This window comes from Oreochromis aureus, linkage group 11, assembly GCF_013358895.1.
Source record: "Oreochromis aureus strain Israel breed Guangdong linkage group 11, ZZ_aureus, whole genome shotgun sequence".
Taxonomy (NCBI): domain Eukaryota; kingdom Metazoa; phylum Chordata; class Actinopteri; order Cichliformes; family Cichlidae; genus Oreochromis; species Oreochromis aureus.
In genome coordinates this window covers 29,955,313-29,969,551 of record NC_052952.1, presented here as the reverse complement: position 1 = coordinate 29,969,551, position 14,239 = coordinate 29,955,313, and the positions used below count along the sequence as shown (strand labels likewise).

Below are 14,239 nucleotides of genomic sequence, written 5' to 3'. Positions count from 1 at the left end.
CTAGAATAATTACCAGGACTGTATAATCCCTTCAAAGAACCATTCGGAGCCAAGAAAAACACAGGCTTTTTACGTGTTGTTTTGTTTGTTTTCACTTTTAATATAACTGAAGACGAGCTCAAATTAATTTTAGAGCTATCATGAATAAAAAGAGAAAAAAAGGACTTCAGAGCTTTTGACCGGTTGGCGATCCCAGTAAATCCAAGCGTTATTTGCTCTCCACTTGGATTGTTACCAGCAGCAGCCAAAGCTGCAGGTTACATTTTTACCTGATGAAAAATGAAAATCAGAAAGCTCCACAAAAATTGTGTCCTTTGGTTTGTATAGATCTTTTATATCAACATATCTGTTTATAGATATCTACTTCTTTTTACCTTATGCAAGACTTGCAGATGTAATTTGCTACATTAGCAAATTGAGTTTCATAAGGATCCTTAGACACACAACAAGATCAACTTATGATGACAAGCAGAGTGGCTGCAAAAGTAGGACCTTTCTGCTCGATGAGCAAAAATGAACTGATAAATCATCTGAATATTTGAATACTGATGTCACAAGAGACGACAACGTAAGAGGCATAACTGTATGTAACTCATGGCTCTCTGTAGTCTTCAGACAGTCTCGAACACAAAGCTGACCTCATGGCAGCAACAAGGCAGAAGCTGTTTGGACTCTGCTGTCGTGGCATGTTGATGACCATCGATAATAAAATTACAGTGAGCATGTGGTGATGTCAGTGTTTGCAGACTAGAGTTTGACTGAGGAAGCAGAGGGAAGACAGATGCTGTGTTTGTGAGTTGAAAACTCTGAAAGCTAACACATTCCTCGAATTTTTCAGTGAACTTCATCATTAAGACCATTTAAAGGACACAATAAACAAATGCACATGTATATTAATTAAATAGAAGTGTGACAGTCTAGGCAAACAATCAGGTGTTTGAAGATAGTCAGCACTGTAAGACATTTTCACCTTAAGAAAAATAAAATTGTCTTGGGTATACACGACTGGCTTTGCTGACTCTCAGACTGACCTATATTTACTGTATTTCACAGAAACACACATTTCTGTCCACAACCTTTTAACCTCAACACTTGGATCATTTAGCTAACTTTATGTGCAGTCTCTTTGAGTGCTACCAAAGACTTTTACTTAAAAGATTGTTGTATCTTTCTCATCTGCAGTGTCCGAAACTTGTCTTCTTGCCAGCAGTGGGCATATCCTCTGGATACTAAATGCAGTCCAGTTGTCTTGTGTTGGAAGAACGGCTCAGCTGCAAGTTTCCAGTCATTACGAGTACAGCATTTGTTTATGTTGTACATTGTGGTTCCTGTTAAAGTAAAACAGGAAGATAAAGCGTGACTTCACAGCAGCTGTCTTGTATATACAGTCTATGGGTGGAATATAGACTTGCAACAAAGTTTGTACAGTAACTAAGTTGATACAAACTGGGTCAGTGGAAACAACAGCTGATCTTATATTCAGCAAACCATTTTCAGCTGAATGTTTTCTCTCTGAGGGATCTGTCGCTCTGCAGCGTTTTACATTTGCTTCTTCATGCTGAGCTCTTCCCATTAATCTGAGTATTTCTTTCAAAACTTCAGAAAACTTGAGAAAAAATGACAAGGTAAGCAGTGCTTCTTATTTCTGTCTCAGAGCGATGAAGGGAGCACTGCAGCACATCAATGGTGACTCATGACATTCACATTACATACTGTACTTCATATGCACACCGTGCACTTTTACACAGTTATTCAGAAACTTCTCATTCTGGATTAGTGCTGTCGGCTTGAACTTTCATATGAGAAGATTAGCTGAGTGCACACTCTAACTCAATGCGTCTACATTTTCTTTGGCAAACTTGTACTCTTTGGGTTTGTCACTTCCTTTTTCTGATGTGGTTTAAATGCAGCCAAAGAGTTTTAAATACGACGTTATTAATACTTCGTTCAGTCAACACTGTTACTCTGAGCCTAACAAAGTAACACTAATCTGGGTGTTCCAGTCATTTTCAGACTTTATTGTTTCAGGACAGACAGGTGGGACATTTATTTGAAGCATTCTAAAGTAGCAGACACAGTATTTTTTTTATTTTATTTTATTTTATTAAAATATCATAAATATCAGTGCAGCATTGAGTGACAGTGAAATTTCATACTGTGATCTGAAATTATTTTGCTTTAAGGTGGATTTAGTACCCCACAGATCATTTTGAGGTGTCTCCTTGACTTTCACCTGAGCAGTAGACAAATCCTTTATAGGTAACGAGGCCATCGTAAAGTTATACCATCAAGATACCATAAAAAAAAAATTGTCCACAGTCAGATTTATGGCCAAGAGGTCTGCATTTTGTATTTTATGTTAGCATTTCTTATGTACCCAAATGACTCAAGGATAAAAGAGTATGTCCTTCAAAAGTGTCTGAAAGTCTGCTTTCAACATTTCACCCATGAAATGTGGACTTTTCAGGCGTTCCCTTATAAAGGATTCATCTTGTGTGTTCGTCGTCTTTCTGTATCTCTCGCTGACATAGATGCAAACAGTGGGATCCTTCATGTAGCTGTTGTGTAGATAAACCAGCTGGAGAGAAATGGAGTGTTGCAGTGTCAAGGCTGCAGCAGCTCTGAGCCTTTATTGTCTCTCAGTATAACTTTTATTGGCCTGCATAGCACTGAGTTAAATGCTGCTGCTGATGTGTTCAGGCAGAGCTGACAGCAGCTGATAAGACCGGCAGAAAGCAGAGGACACAGACGGGCTTTCAGCCTCACGAGATTAGAGTCAAAATATCTCAAACTTCTGTCCATTGACACAGAAAATTATTTAGACTGTTCATACATCAGTTTTATTCACAGGTAGAGACTGATATTTCTAAATAGATTAACTCAGTATGAGTTTTATGATCTGGCTGATTTTACCGTTTTTCTTCCAATTTTAAAAATTTATTGATACTATCTTTTGCTCAGTCTTCTATAACAGTAAACTGAATATCTGTTGGTTGTTTGGTCAGCTAACTGATTTGAATGTGCTCACTTGGACTTGTGAAAACTGCATCAAAAATAGCATTTTAGACGAGAAATCCTTTTAAATAATAAAAATATGATAAGAAATTTAATCAATAATAATAATAATAATAATGATAATGATGATGATAATAATAATAATAATAATAATAATAATAATAATAATGATGATGATGATGATGATGATAATGATAATGATAATGATAATAATAATAATAATAATAATAATAATAATAATAATAATAATAACCATCCCTTCCTGCTCTGACTGTGGAATAATTTTCAAAGAATTTCCAAAAATTCTCTCAGCAGGATGCAAACAGATTGAAGGGCACTGGTAAAGATGTTCACTGCTCTGAGTTTCTGACATAACTAAACATTTACTGCTGACAGTGATAATTGATGTGGTCTCTAGTGTCCAGCTCGGCTCCTGTGTGCCTTCACCAGTCACATGAACTGATTTAATGTGACACACAGACCTTGTCAAACCACTGCGGCGTTTATCCACAAGGACCACATGTTGCACCGATTGTGGATTCACACTCAACCACACTGAACATGGCAACAGTCTTATCTTGTTTGTAACAGCAGTTTGTAGTCTCAGCTGTACAACTTTGCCTGAATTACACAAATGGTGTTTCTGATGCAACAGAGAGCTGTGTTGTTGCAGTTTGTCACTATTATTGTTTTATTTTACACATAAAAATATGAAGCAATGCACAAAACATTTATCACAAAACATCAGATATACCTTAAAGCTTGTTTTTAATAATTGCTGCTAGGTGCAGGCTGAAGGCGTATGTTTTTGGGTTCTTCTTTTTCTACGTTGTTTTTCTTTCTTCGACACATTTGACTGTATTTAAGTTGGTTTTTCAGGATGGGGGAGGGGTTTAGTGCTTAGCGGCTTAGTGGTTATCTTGCCACTTCCCACATTCAATTCAATTTTACTTCTATAGTGCCAAATTACTGTAGCAGTTGCCTTAAGGTGCTTTTATACAAGCCCTGCAAAACTAACTAAAAGATAACATTTTTTTTCTTAAAAAAAAAATTGGTGTTTACAGGTCTGAGATTTCTTTTTTTTCTTCTTTAAAAACAGTGTAAATTGGTGTTTATGAAATTGCAATACTTTAAAAATTCAGAAGAACTAAAGGTTTATTTTATTTTTGAAAAATTAGGTTCTCCTGACTTAATAAAAACATATCTGAAAAATCTAAAGGGCTTGGTAATTACAGCAGTTGCTAAAGAGAAGAAAACAAAACAGAAACAAATAGAAACAGACGAGTGCTTATTGCGTTACAGCTGAAGATTCATAACTCAATAATGCTTCTTTCTTTCTAAATCAATATTATGTTTATTATTAAATTAAAGCTGCTAACAAATACACAGAAATTTAGTGTGTTTTGTAAATGAAGTTAATATTGGCACCAGCTGAGCAACTTGTTTGACCCCTGATCTGACTGGCCTGGGTGCTTCGAGCCCTTAATGGTAACAGTGCAGCCGTAAAGCTCTGTAGCTATAGAGGCAATGCATGTTGATTGTTTTCCTCAGGAAGCAACAAGCACAAGTTTATTATGGCACCAAGACAATATTCATAGCACATTGGTAATTGTAAGAGTTGCTCAGAGAACATGAAAACTGTCTATAAAACCTTAAAATCTGCTAAAGTTAGTTGAAACCAAAAAACAAGAATTTAAAAACTGTATCCAATCTTTCCATCTCCCAGGCCCAGCTGGAGGCCCAGAAGGCCACCCAGGACTTTCAGAGAGCCACTGAGGTTCTGCGGGCAGCAAAGGAAACCATCTCCCTGGCCGAACAGAGGCTCCTGGAGGAGGACAACCGGCAGTTTGACTCGGCCTGGCAGGAGATGCTGAACCATGCCACCCAGCGGGTGAGGAGGGGGGAAAGTGGGATTGTCTGCTTCAAAAACTGAATATTTTTTGGGGTTTATTTGCTAGTTTTCTGTCAACAGGAAAAATAAAACCTAAACTAAATTAACACATTATTAATGATCCATCTACATCTAGTTATGATGCCCACTGCGTATGGAGTGCCGCAACCTCCAAAATCTTTGTTTTGTATTGTTCATTTATGAAAATATTTCATAAAACATGGAAAAAAAACAGGGTTCATGGACCATTTCTAAGACACTGAACCGAAATACTGGATGACACCGAGTTCTGATTGGCTGTTGCAGGTTATGGAGGCAGAGCACACAAAGACGAAAAGTGAGCTGGTGCATAAAGAGACGGCAGCAAAATATACAGCAGCGACTGGACGCATGAAGCAGCTGGAGAAAAAACTCAAACGCACCATCAACAAGTCAAAGTAAGAGCTGAGCTGAATTTAACGGCACTCAGTAAAAGTCACCTAACTTATCGACTCCTTCTGTTTGGGGAGTTTTAGAGCCACTGTTCGGGGAAAAAAGGCAATAATATATGGCTACATTTTTATTTTTTTATTTTGCTTCTGAAATTGTTATTTGTCAAATAAGTGATCTCAAAACTTTTTAACACATTTTCAAATCAAACAAATCAACTTCAATTGAAAGAAAAATTATCGCATTTTATCGTTTTGCCCATCGTGCATGAATCTAAGAGATTCTTGAGCATAACTTAGATGCAGGGACGCCTCCAGAATTTTTTGTATGGGTGGCCATACTTCCAGTTTTAATATGCTATTGTCAAATATAGGCTACTTGAAAAATATGGCAGAAAAGAATTTTATGCCTAGTTAATTTCCTGTTATTAAAGTTGATATGACTGAAAACGAGTACATATGAAAACCATATAAGATTTTAAAATCCATAATCTGTTTTAAATAACAAGTCAATGTCAACTCATTATAGGGTGTCTCCCTCTGTCCTGTGCTCACATTCATTGAAATTATTTTGCTGGCCAAAAACACCATTGGTGGCGCCCCTCCTTAGATAGACTATTTAGTTTGTGTATTTCAACAGAAAAAAATGGTAAATGGTAAATGGCCTGTATTTATATAGCGCCTTAATCGTCCCTAAGGACCCCAAAGCGCTTTACATATCCAGTCATCCACCCATTCACGCACACATTCACACACCGGTGATGGCAAGCTACATTGTAGCCACAGCCACCCTGGGGCGCACTGACAGAGGCGAGGCTGCCGAACACTGGCGCCACCGGGCCCTCTGACCACCACCAGTAGGCAATGGGTTAAGTGTCTTGCCCAAGGACACAACGACCGAGACTGTCCAAGCCGGGGCTCGAACCGGCAACCTTCCAATTACAAGGCGAGCTCCCAACTCTTGAGCCACGATCGCCCTTATTAAGCTAAATATTTACACACAGTCAGACCTAGTTTGTAGCTGATTTATATTTGGCCATTTTGTCTTTTGGTGGATGAGCATGTGGACTCAGTGAGGTGCTGAGATGCAGAACCTCTAAAGCAGACTGTGTGAGCCAAATGTTCAGCATCCTGTTTTTGTTTCTTCTAATTAGCCCCATTAATATTTAGTCATGAGTCTCACTTATGGACACAGCAGAGAACTGTGATTAAAACCTTCAAGATATTGGGCAGCTTTTCTGCAGTCGGTTGCCATGTATGCCATGTAGAAAACAGAACCACAACACGAGACTTTAGCTGCTATTTTAGTGTTCGATGAGTTGAAATATCTTGCATATTGAATCCTAAATTAAACAATGGAAATTATGTAATAACAACAGATCTGCTCCTCCTAACGCAGCGGTTCAAACCTGCTTTGTTTTGCTTCAGTTTTCTGTGAAAGCATCGCTGCCAGGTTACACTTCTGTTCAGCTAAATGCAAAAACTCTCTGACGTAGAGAAACTTTCATTTCCAGCCACACTGAACGTGTTTCTTTTAATATTAATACAAAAGTCAGGTGTTAAAGGGGAAGTCTGGCTAAATGTAGCACAGTCATGGGTTCCATGGTATCACATGATAAAGGTTGGAGTTGGCAATCTGACAAGTTTCGATATATAATGATCAGAATTGACAGAATCCCCCTTATTTTACTGCAACGAAATAGTTTCTCAGGGGGAAAGTTTTGTTTTTTTGTTTTTTTTTAATTTTGCCAACGCTGTAGTTTGGCAAATGCCTGTTCAGCTTCAGTTCAAAATATGAAGGGGGAAAAAATTACAAATGATCCACCAGAGTTAAGCTCCACATTTTTTACTGTGAATGTTATATTCAAAATATCTATTACTGAAAAATGCAATCGATAGAAGTAATTTGCCCTTAATATACTAGAACTGCTATTAATTGCTGATCTGATTTGTCAAATCGACAGCTCATAACTTAAGGATATTTAAGAAAATTGTAAAAAGGCCTTTGCAGGTTTTTGCAAATGAGAACCTTTTAAACACAAGTCTTTATTTACCTTCAAAATATTACTTAATTTCATCCAATGATACATATGAGCCTTACAAATTTAAATCCTCTATCATTAAAACCACACAGATGAGAGCTCTGCTGATTACACTAACATGATGCCAACACCTTTGGAGTTTAGTTTGCTGTGTAGGAAAAAGTACATTTAAGCTTCGAGGTAAACGCCTGAACTTTACCCTCAAATAAAACTGTAGTTGAAGAATTGCGAAGTTGCATAAGATCCCCCTTAAGTCTCATATCTTATCATTCAGAGAGGCTGTTTTATTCTGTCAGCCTCCAACTCCTACTCTCTCTCACGGTATTTCATTAAATTCTGCAACTTGTGAATTTGCATTTCAGGCATTTTCTTCAGCACATAGTCCTTCCTGTTCTAAATCTATCTACTACCAAGAGCAGATTTTGTACTTTTTGTAGGGAAGTGTACCTTTTGTAGGCCATACTTCCTATCTCATCACTGCAATTAAAACATTGATTTGAAGTGTTTGTTGGAGAAATCGCTAGCACATAGTTTCACTTAACTTTTTCTAGTCTCTGTTTGTCTGTAATTTAGGCTTAGATGAATTTCTGTTTTATTGGGGGGGTTTTGTAACTGTTATAAACCTTTTGTCCCATTCACCCTCCCTATTTATGACTAAATAGGCAGCAACAACTACTCAAAAACCACCAAAGAAAGAAGGAGGAAGAAAAGAGAGTAAACTCTCACCATCTCTCATCCATTTTGCTTGACAGACACAAGTACTTGTTGAATTTTAGATCCAGAGTTTGCTTACAAGACAGAACCATCAGATTTACATTGAGTCGAGTTTCCCAAAACAATTATCTGGTTCCCACGTCAACACTGAAACAGATTTTGCTTGCTGTAATTTTTTCTCTTGGGCATACTGGCTATGAAACCCATGGTCTGTGTTTGATGCTTTACATTCCACAGTTTATCAAAAGATTGCATGGGGCTTTATCAGTGGCTAATTCCCAGAATTAAAGACAATAGTCTACAAAGTTTCCCCATTTTTATCACAATGTGCAAACTGTAACTCGCAACAGGAACGGTACAGAATTACAGAGGAAATTAAACACAGATACTGAACTTAACTCATTACTAACACAAAGGCAGGCTTGTGCATTTAGTCCTCCATCATTTGCACCTGCACTCAGTGTAAGTTATTTTTCTCTAATACATGCTGACAATATTGTATGTAATCATTTTATTCACTATTTCAAGAATCCGAGTACCTTTCAAAATGAGCATACACATAAAAAATGAAGGTTGATATTTGCACTGTTGTTGATGATCTTTAAACCACACCAAAAAGAGCTGCTGCAATCTTTTTTGGAAGAGTCTAAAACAACGTCTTTCTTGTCACATGATCTAGTCATTGCTCGATCAGTGAAGTTCCAGCTCCGATTATTAAAGCTGGAATCTTCTAACCGAATTATCAGCTGCAGCCTTGCCGTGTGTTGCCTCAGCAGGGTGTTAATCCATTTTGCATCGTTCGCTCATCCAACATCACAGCCCCCTTTATCTCCCTTTCCTTTGCCGGGTTGCCATGGTGATGATGTGGGTACCGGTCTTTTCTGGGTTAGTCTGTTTTTTTTTCCCCCCACGTTCTAATCTGTCTGTCCTGACCTCTGCTCCTCCTCCTTCACAGGCCCTACTTTGAGATGAAGGCGAAGTACTATCTGCAGCTGGAGGTATGTGACCACTGTTGTGCTTTTACAGACCACTTACCTCCTCTGAAGATTATGAGGACACTGTTCTGTTTTATTGTTTCTTTAGACACTGTCAGACCCTGATACAGGGTTTAAACAGCTTGACCAGAAACTGCAGTGACTTATTTTTAATTGAATGTAGATCAACCCATGCTTGAGGCTTTAATCTGATTAAAGCTGTTTTTTCCCAAACTTGATTAGAAACCGCAGCTGTTAACATTGTTAGGGAGAGTGCATCATGCCCACATAAAAGTTTTATGCTATCTAATTAGCATGAGACAAAAATCAGCATTACTGATGCAATATCTTCTGCAGGACAGGGAGGAAACTACATTAAAAGTCTTTGCATTGAAATATATTAAACTTTCATGAGGTGGTTCTGAAATGTTTGTGTGTTTCTCCTTTGGAGAGGACAGCAGCTGTAGTCAGCTCTAATTCTCGTCGACAGCAGAATACAAAGCTTCCACCTCTGAGCATCAAAGATCTGAATTGTCAGACCTTCCTCAGCACAGAGAAACAGCACTCCAAATTTTCTTCTTTCTGTAGACTGACCCAAAATCACCTGTTTATTTTTCCTCCAGAACCTGAAGAAGACTGTGGATGAGAGGCAGAGCAAGCTGTTTCAGGCAAAGGGCGAATACAAGACAGCTCTCAAGAACCTGGAGATGATTTCCGATGAGATCCATGAGCGACGGCGTAGCTCTGCCATGGGCCCCCGGGGACGCGGCGTTGGCGCTGAGGGGAGCAGCATTTCTGGGGACGACATCTCCAACTTTAAGATGGACTCGGACGGAGTGTCCAGTGAGTACAAAAACAGTCTTCCTCTCCCTCACTTCACCTCATGAGTCTGTCAAAGATGCTGGTTACGTGGACTCACTGCAAATGTCTCTGCACACTTCAGCACGACTCAAATGATTCTCTGGACACTTCAGATGATTCAAAGGCTAATTAGTAAAGGTTAAATGTTTCCATGTTTTTGCTCTGTCGATCCGTGCAGCATCAGCTGCTCACTTTGGTGCCTCTCTAAATGTCAGCAATTGCTGTAATGAGATTTCGTTGCAGTCTTGTTGCCATTTAGCAGCATTTAGTGTTAAAGACAACTGAGAAACTTTGAAAACATGGCAGACAATTATTTTTGAAGTGGAAATCACACCTAGGTCTTATGTGTTAATAAGCATGCTCTATCAGAGGGTATCTGTGGGATGCAATAACTGTCTATTTAGCAAAATCTAACTCTTACTCTAAATATCCATCCACACTGAGGAGACCAGCAGTGATGTAGTGAAACCACAGAAGGTCAATAAATTTACTGATTTGTAGGTCTTCAGTTAAACCTTTAATTTTCAAACGAGCAACTAGAGGGAAGGATGACGCTGATTAACATATTAGGGGCTGGTAAATATATCATAGGGTTGTCTATACAACTGAATTAGAAGGTTACCAGTTGTGTACAGTTACCTATCTATTGGGTAAACCCTCCTATTCCCAGGAGACTGGCCATTAGAGAACAACTGTTAGCTCTAAGCAATGCACAATGAGAAAATTTCATATGTGAGCAGGGCTAGAAAGTTATTCCAACCCTTAAAATAGGCCTCACAGGTTGTCCTTAGTTCCTACAAAAAGTACAATCTGGTTTAATTTTTGCTCTAAAAATGGCCAATCAACAGCAAATTAATTGTTGCATGTTATTATTTGCTAGGTTGTTCAATCTTAGGCAGCTATAATCTGAATTAAGCAAAACCTGGAGCTAGGTCGGGAGGCAGCTCAGGCTTCACTGAGTCATATACTAAACACAGCCTCTCAATGTGGAGGTTTATTCAAGCTGTGAAATCTCACCCATCTCTCTGTGTGATAATGTCAGTGCCGCAGCCTGATATTATAACCCTTCCACCACCCTAGTTTCATCTGTACGCTCTAGGGGGGATATATAGACTCATCAATTTCATGTGTTACATATTTTGAGAAAGTGATAAGCTCGCAGCTTTGATGCCAAACTCACTCTGTTCTGCTGCAGTAATAAATTACATATATTGTTTGACAAAAAGCAGTTTGGGGGGTTTGAGACCGATGATGGGACAAAACAAGATATTAGGAGGCGGCAAATGAACTAGAAGTTTTAACTGTTCGGTACTTTGAATGGTGTTACCATAGTAACAGCAGTTCAGTCCAGGGAGACACTGATGCGTGGCTGAAATTAAAGTTTACTCATTTTGCATTCATGTACTTTGATTTATGTCAGGAAGATGTAACACTTTGTGTAAATATGATGTGACAGATGAGTCCTCTCACTTCTATTTATATCTGTTTGGTCACACTTTTCTTCTCCACCTTTCCCTTCTTCCTTCCTTGTCATAATTCCTCCATAACTTTTTCTGTCTTTATCCTCATCTTCCTTCCATTTTTCCACCCTGTGTTCCCCAACTTTACCCTTGTCATTTTCTTCCTTCCATCTTAAAAACCTCCCTATTCTCATCTCGCCCTCCTTTTTTCATCTGTCCTTTCACCGGCGTCTCTTCATTCCTTTTTCTCATTTTCTTTTTGCTAATTGCCTTCTTGTGCCTCTCTCTGCTACAGTGGCATCAGTGTGTTTTGATGACGACCCGTGCGGGGGAGGCGGCATCATGTCTGAAGAAGACTCCGAGACTCATTCCACCTGCAGCCTGGGTTCGTCTCCCAGCAGCCCGCAAGAGGAGCTGTCGCCCTGCCCCTTCGCCAGCTCCTCCTCGTCTTCCTCCTACTACATGTCCTCCTCCTCTGCCTCCCCGTCCCCCACTCCATCCACCTCCTCCTCCGCGTCCTCCCCGGCTCCTCTGTCCAGGCCCTGCAGTCTTGACCTTCCCAGCACCGTGTCGCTGTCTGACTTCGGCCTCATCTCGCCGGTGCTCGGGCCTCGCAGCGAGTGCAGCGGCGCTTCATCACCTGAATGTGATATAGAGAGAGGTGAGTGATGAGAGAGAAAATCCGGTTTAACCCCATGAAGCTTGCAGAAACTGAAGATGCAAATCCGTGATGCACTAATGTACCATCATAAATCAGCTCCTGCTGATATCAGAAGGTCTCAGTTTCCCCGTTTATAATTCAAAAGCGGTCATTGATATGGTAATATGCGATAACTGAGCCTGTTAATGGAGAAAATGCTAATTTGACCCAGTCTCAATAACCGGACTCCACTGTAGATATATATAAAAAAAAAAAACTGTCAGTATTACACTCATCCTACCACAACATCATTCAGATAAGGAAAAACTCAGACGGCAATTAAAGGTTTGTTTCATGGGTGACTCCATTTGTTTGTATTTGCACACAGAAGGCAGAGAAAGTTGGATGGAAGTGTGATGGATGATATTTAAGAATCTATTGTTGGTAACAGACACAGTCTCCTCCTCCCTGCGTGGTTCACACCTGCTCAACCAAACATGACTATTAGTCAAAGTGACAGCGAGGCGAGTGCCTCACCTGCAGAGAAATATTCATCTGCATATTGTCCTGCAGAGAGGAAATGATTCACATAACATTAGTCACCCTTATTAAAAATTTTGGAGATTTGTTAATGTATCTGTCCAGCTTTCGGTTAAGTTTTTCCTCTGTTATTTTTGTCTTTGTTCATTTTAAAACCTTTTCTCTAACTTACTTTAACACGCTTTGCAACAGAGAACAATATTTTCTATAAAAGGACACATTTAATCAGCACTTTGTTGGTTTAAAAAGAAATTGTCTGCTTTAGAAGAAACATCTTTTAAAAATTATGTTAAAGAACAAAACATTTCGTGTTCACCGACCACCTCCTCCTTTGCCTCAGGTGACCGGGCTGAAGGTTCAGAGGGAAATCTAGACAATGCTCCAACCAGCAATGGCAACAACAACATCAGCTTGACATCCAGCACCAAGAAGAGCTTCAGCCTGGAAGCACGCTTCAGCTTTCTGAACCTGCGACGCCCACGAGCCAACAACACCAAAAACACAGACAGCCTTTCCCAGAAGCCCGAGCCCGAGCAAACTGTGGTCCTGGTCAAAGGAGTGTGAAGAACAAAACGAGAACGTGTTGAAAGGACTTTGACTCGCCCTTGACTCATTTTGAACCAAATTGGTGTGAGCTGTCTGTAAGCTAGCTGCCACTGCTGCACTCCATTGCCAGTCTTTGTGGTCAAAGAGAGACTTTGAATGTCATAGTTAGTGTATATTAGCTTTGTAAATATACATCTGTGATTTCCCTTTCTGAAGGACACGGCACCTTTTGAACTCCTCTATTACATATCAAGAGCACTGTTATGTTGGCAATGTTTTTGTTAAGGGTGGTGAAAGCTATAAAATTGTTATATTCTTTCTTTTTTTCACTAAAGCTGAAAATGCGTCTGTCACAAAAGCAAATGTACACTAACTGCGTGCATCTGAAACCTGCTCTATTAAACAACTCGTAAAAGTGAACTTGTTACTGTTAATGACATGCTGTATACTATGCAGAGAAGAAATTCTGCTTGGCACAACAGTGAAAACAAGTGTGGAAATGCTAAAGCTAAATAAATAACTAGTCTGACCTGTGCTCCTGTATTTGTTTAGAACTATGTTGTAATTTCGAGATTGTGAATGTGACGTGTCTGAGTTTAGATTCGACTGTTTTAAAATTGTTTATTTTCCACATAAACTGCAAATATAATTAAATTTGAAACCAAAGCATGGTGGCAAAACCAAAGTGTCTCAATTATATGCACAGAAACATTCCCCATACTTTCCCCTGAGCTGAAAATGAGGTGAATGATGAATGAGGTCACCATAAGCAGAAGTATTCCCTGTGAACCAAAAGCTCAGGCTTGAGCTACTCTAAACACTCCCTTTCAGATATTTTCTTTCTACTTGTGTCAGTGTATCATCGAGAGCTTTTAAGGTCATCTCAGGGAGATGGCTCTGTCTGTGAGCACTAAGGCTCCACCCACTTGCAGTTTAAATCTTTTCTTTACGAGGGGCAGCCAATCAGAAGAAAGATGGCATAAATGTGGGGAGAAGGGTGAGTGGATGAATCAAAGTTTAGTATAAGATAAATAAGGATTATTTTGAACTGAATCAGAAAATGTACTGTAGTGGAGTCCAAGAATAGAAATATGGTGTTGGAAATGCGTATGATCGGTCCTCGTTAAG

At 39.3% G+C, this 14,239-nt stretch overlaps 1 protein-coding gene across 1 annotated transcript in view; it reads left to right on the top strand.

The window, feature by feature from the left end:
- sh3bp5b (SH3-domain binding protein 5b (BTK-associated)) overlaps nt 1-13,796 on the top strand; it is a 33,483-nt gene extending 19,687 nt beyond the window's left edge. The window contains exons 4-9 of the mRNA XM_031756723.2: nt 4,742-4,906; nt 5,213-5,343; nt 9,046-9,088; nt 9,688-9,907; nt 11,681-12,046; nt 12,906-13,796. Coding sequence (XP_031612583.1) covers nt 4,742-4,906; nt 5,213-5,343; nt 9,046-9,088; nt 9,688-9,907; nt 11,681-12,046; nt 12,906-13,129 — 1,149 coding nt within the window. The 3' untranslated portion in view covers nt 13,130-13,796. The remainder of the gene's footprint in view (nt 1-4,741; nt 4,907-5,212; nt 5,344-9,045; nt 9,089-9,687; nt 9,908-11,680; nt 12,047-12,905) is intronic.
- The last annotated feature ends 443 nt before the right edge of the window (nt 13,797-14,239 follow it).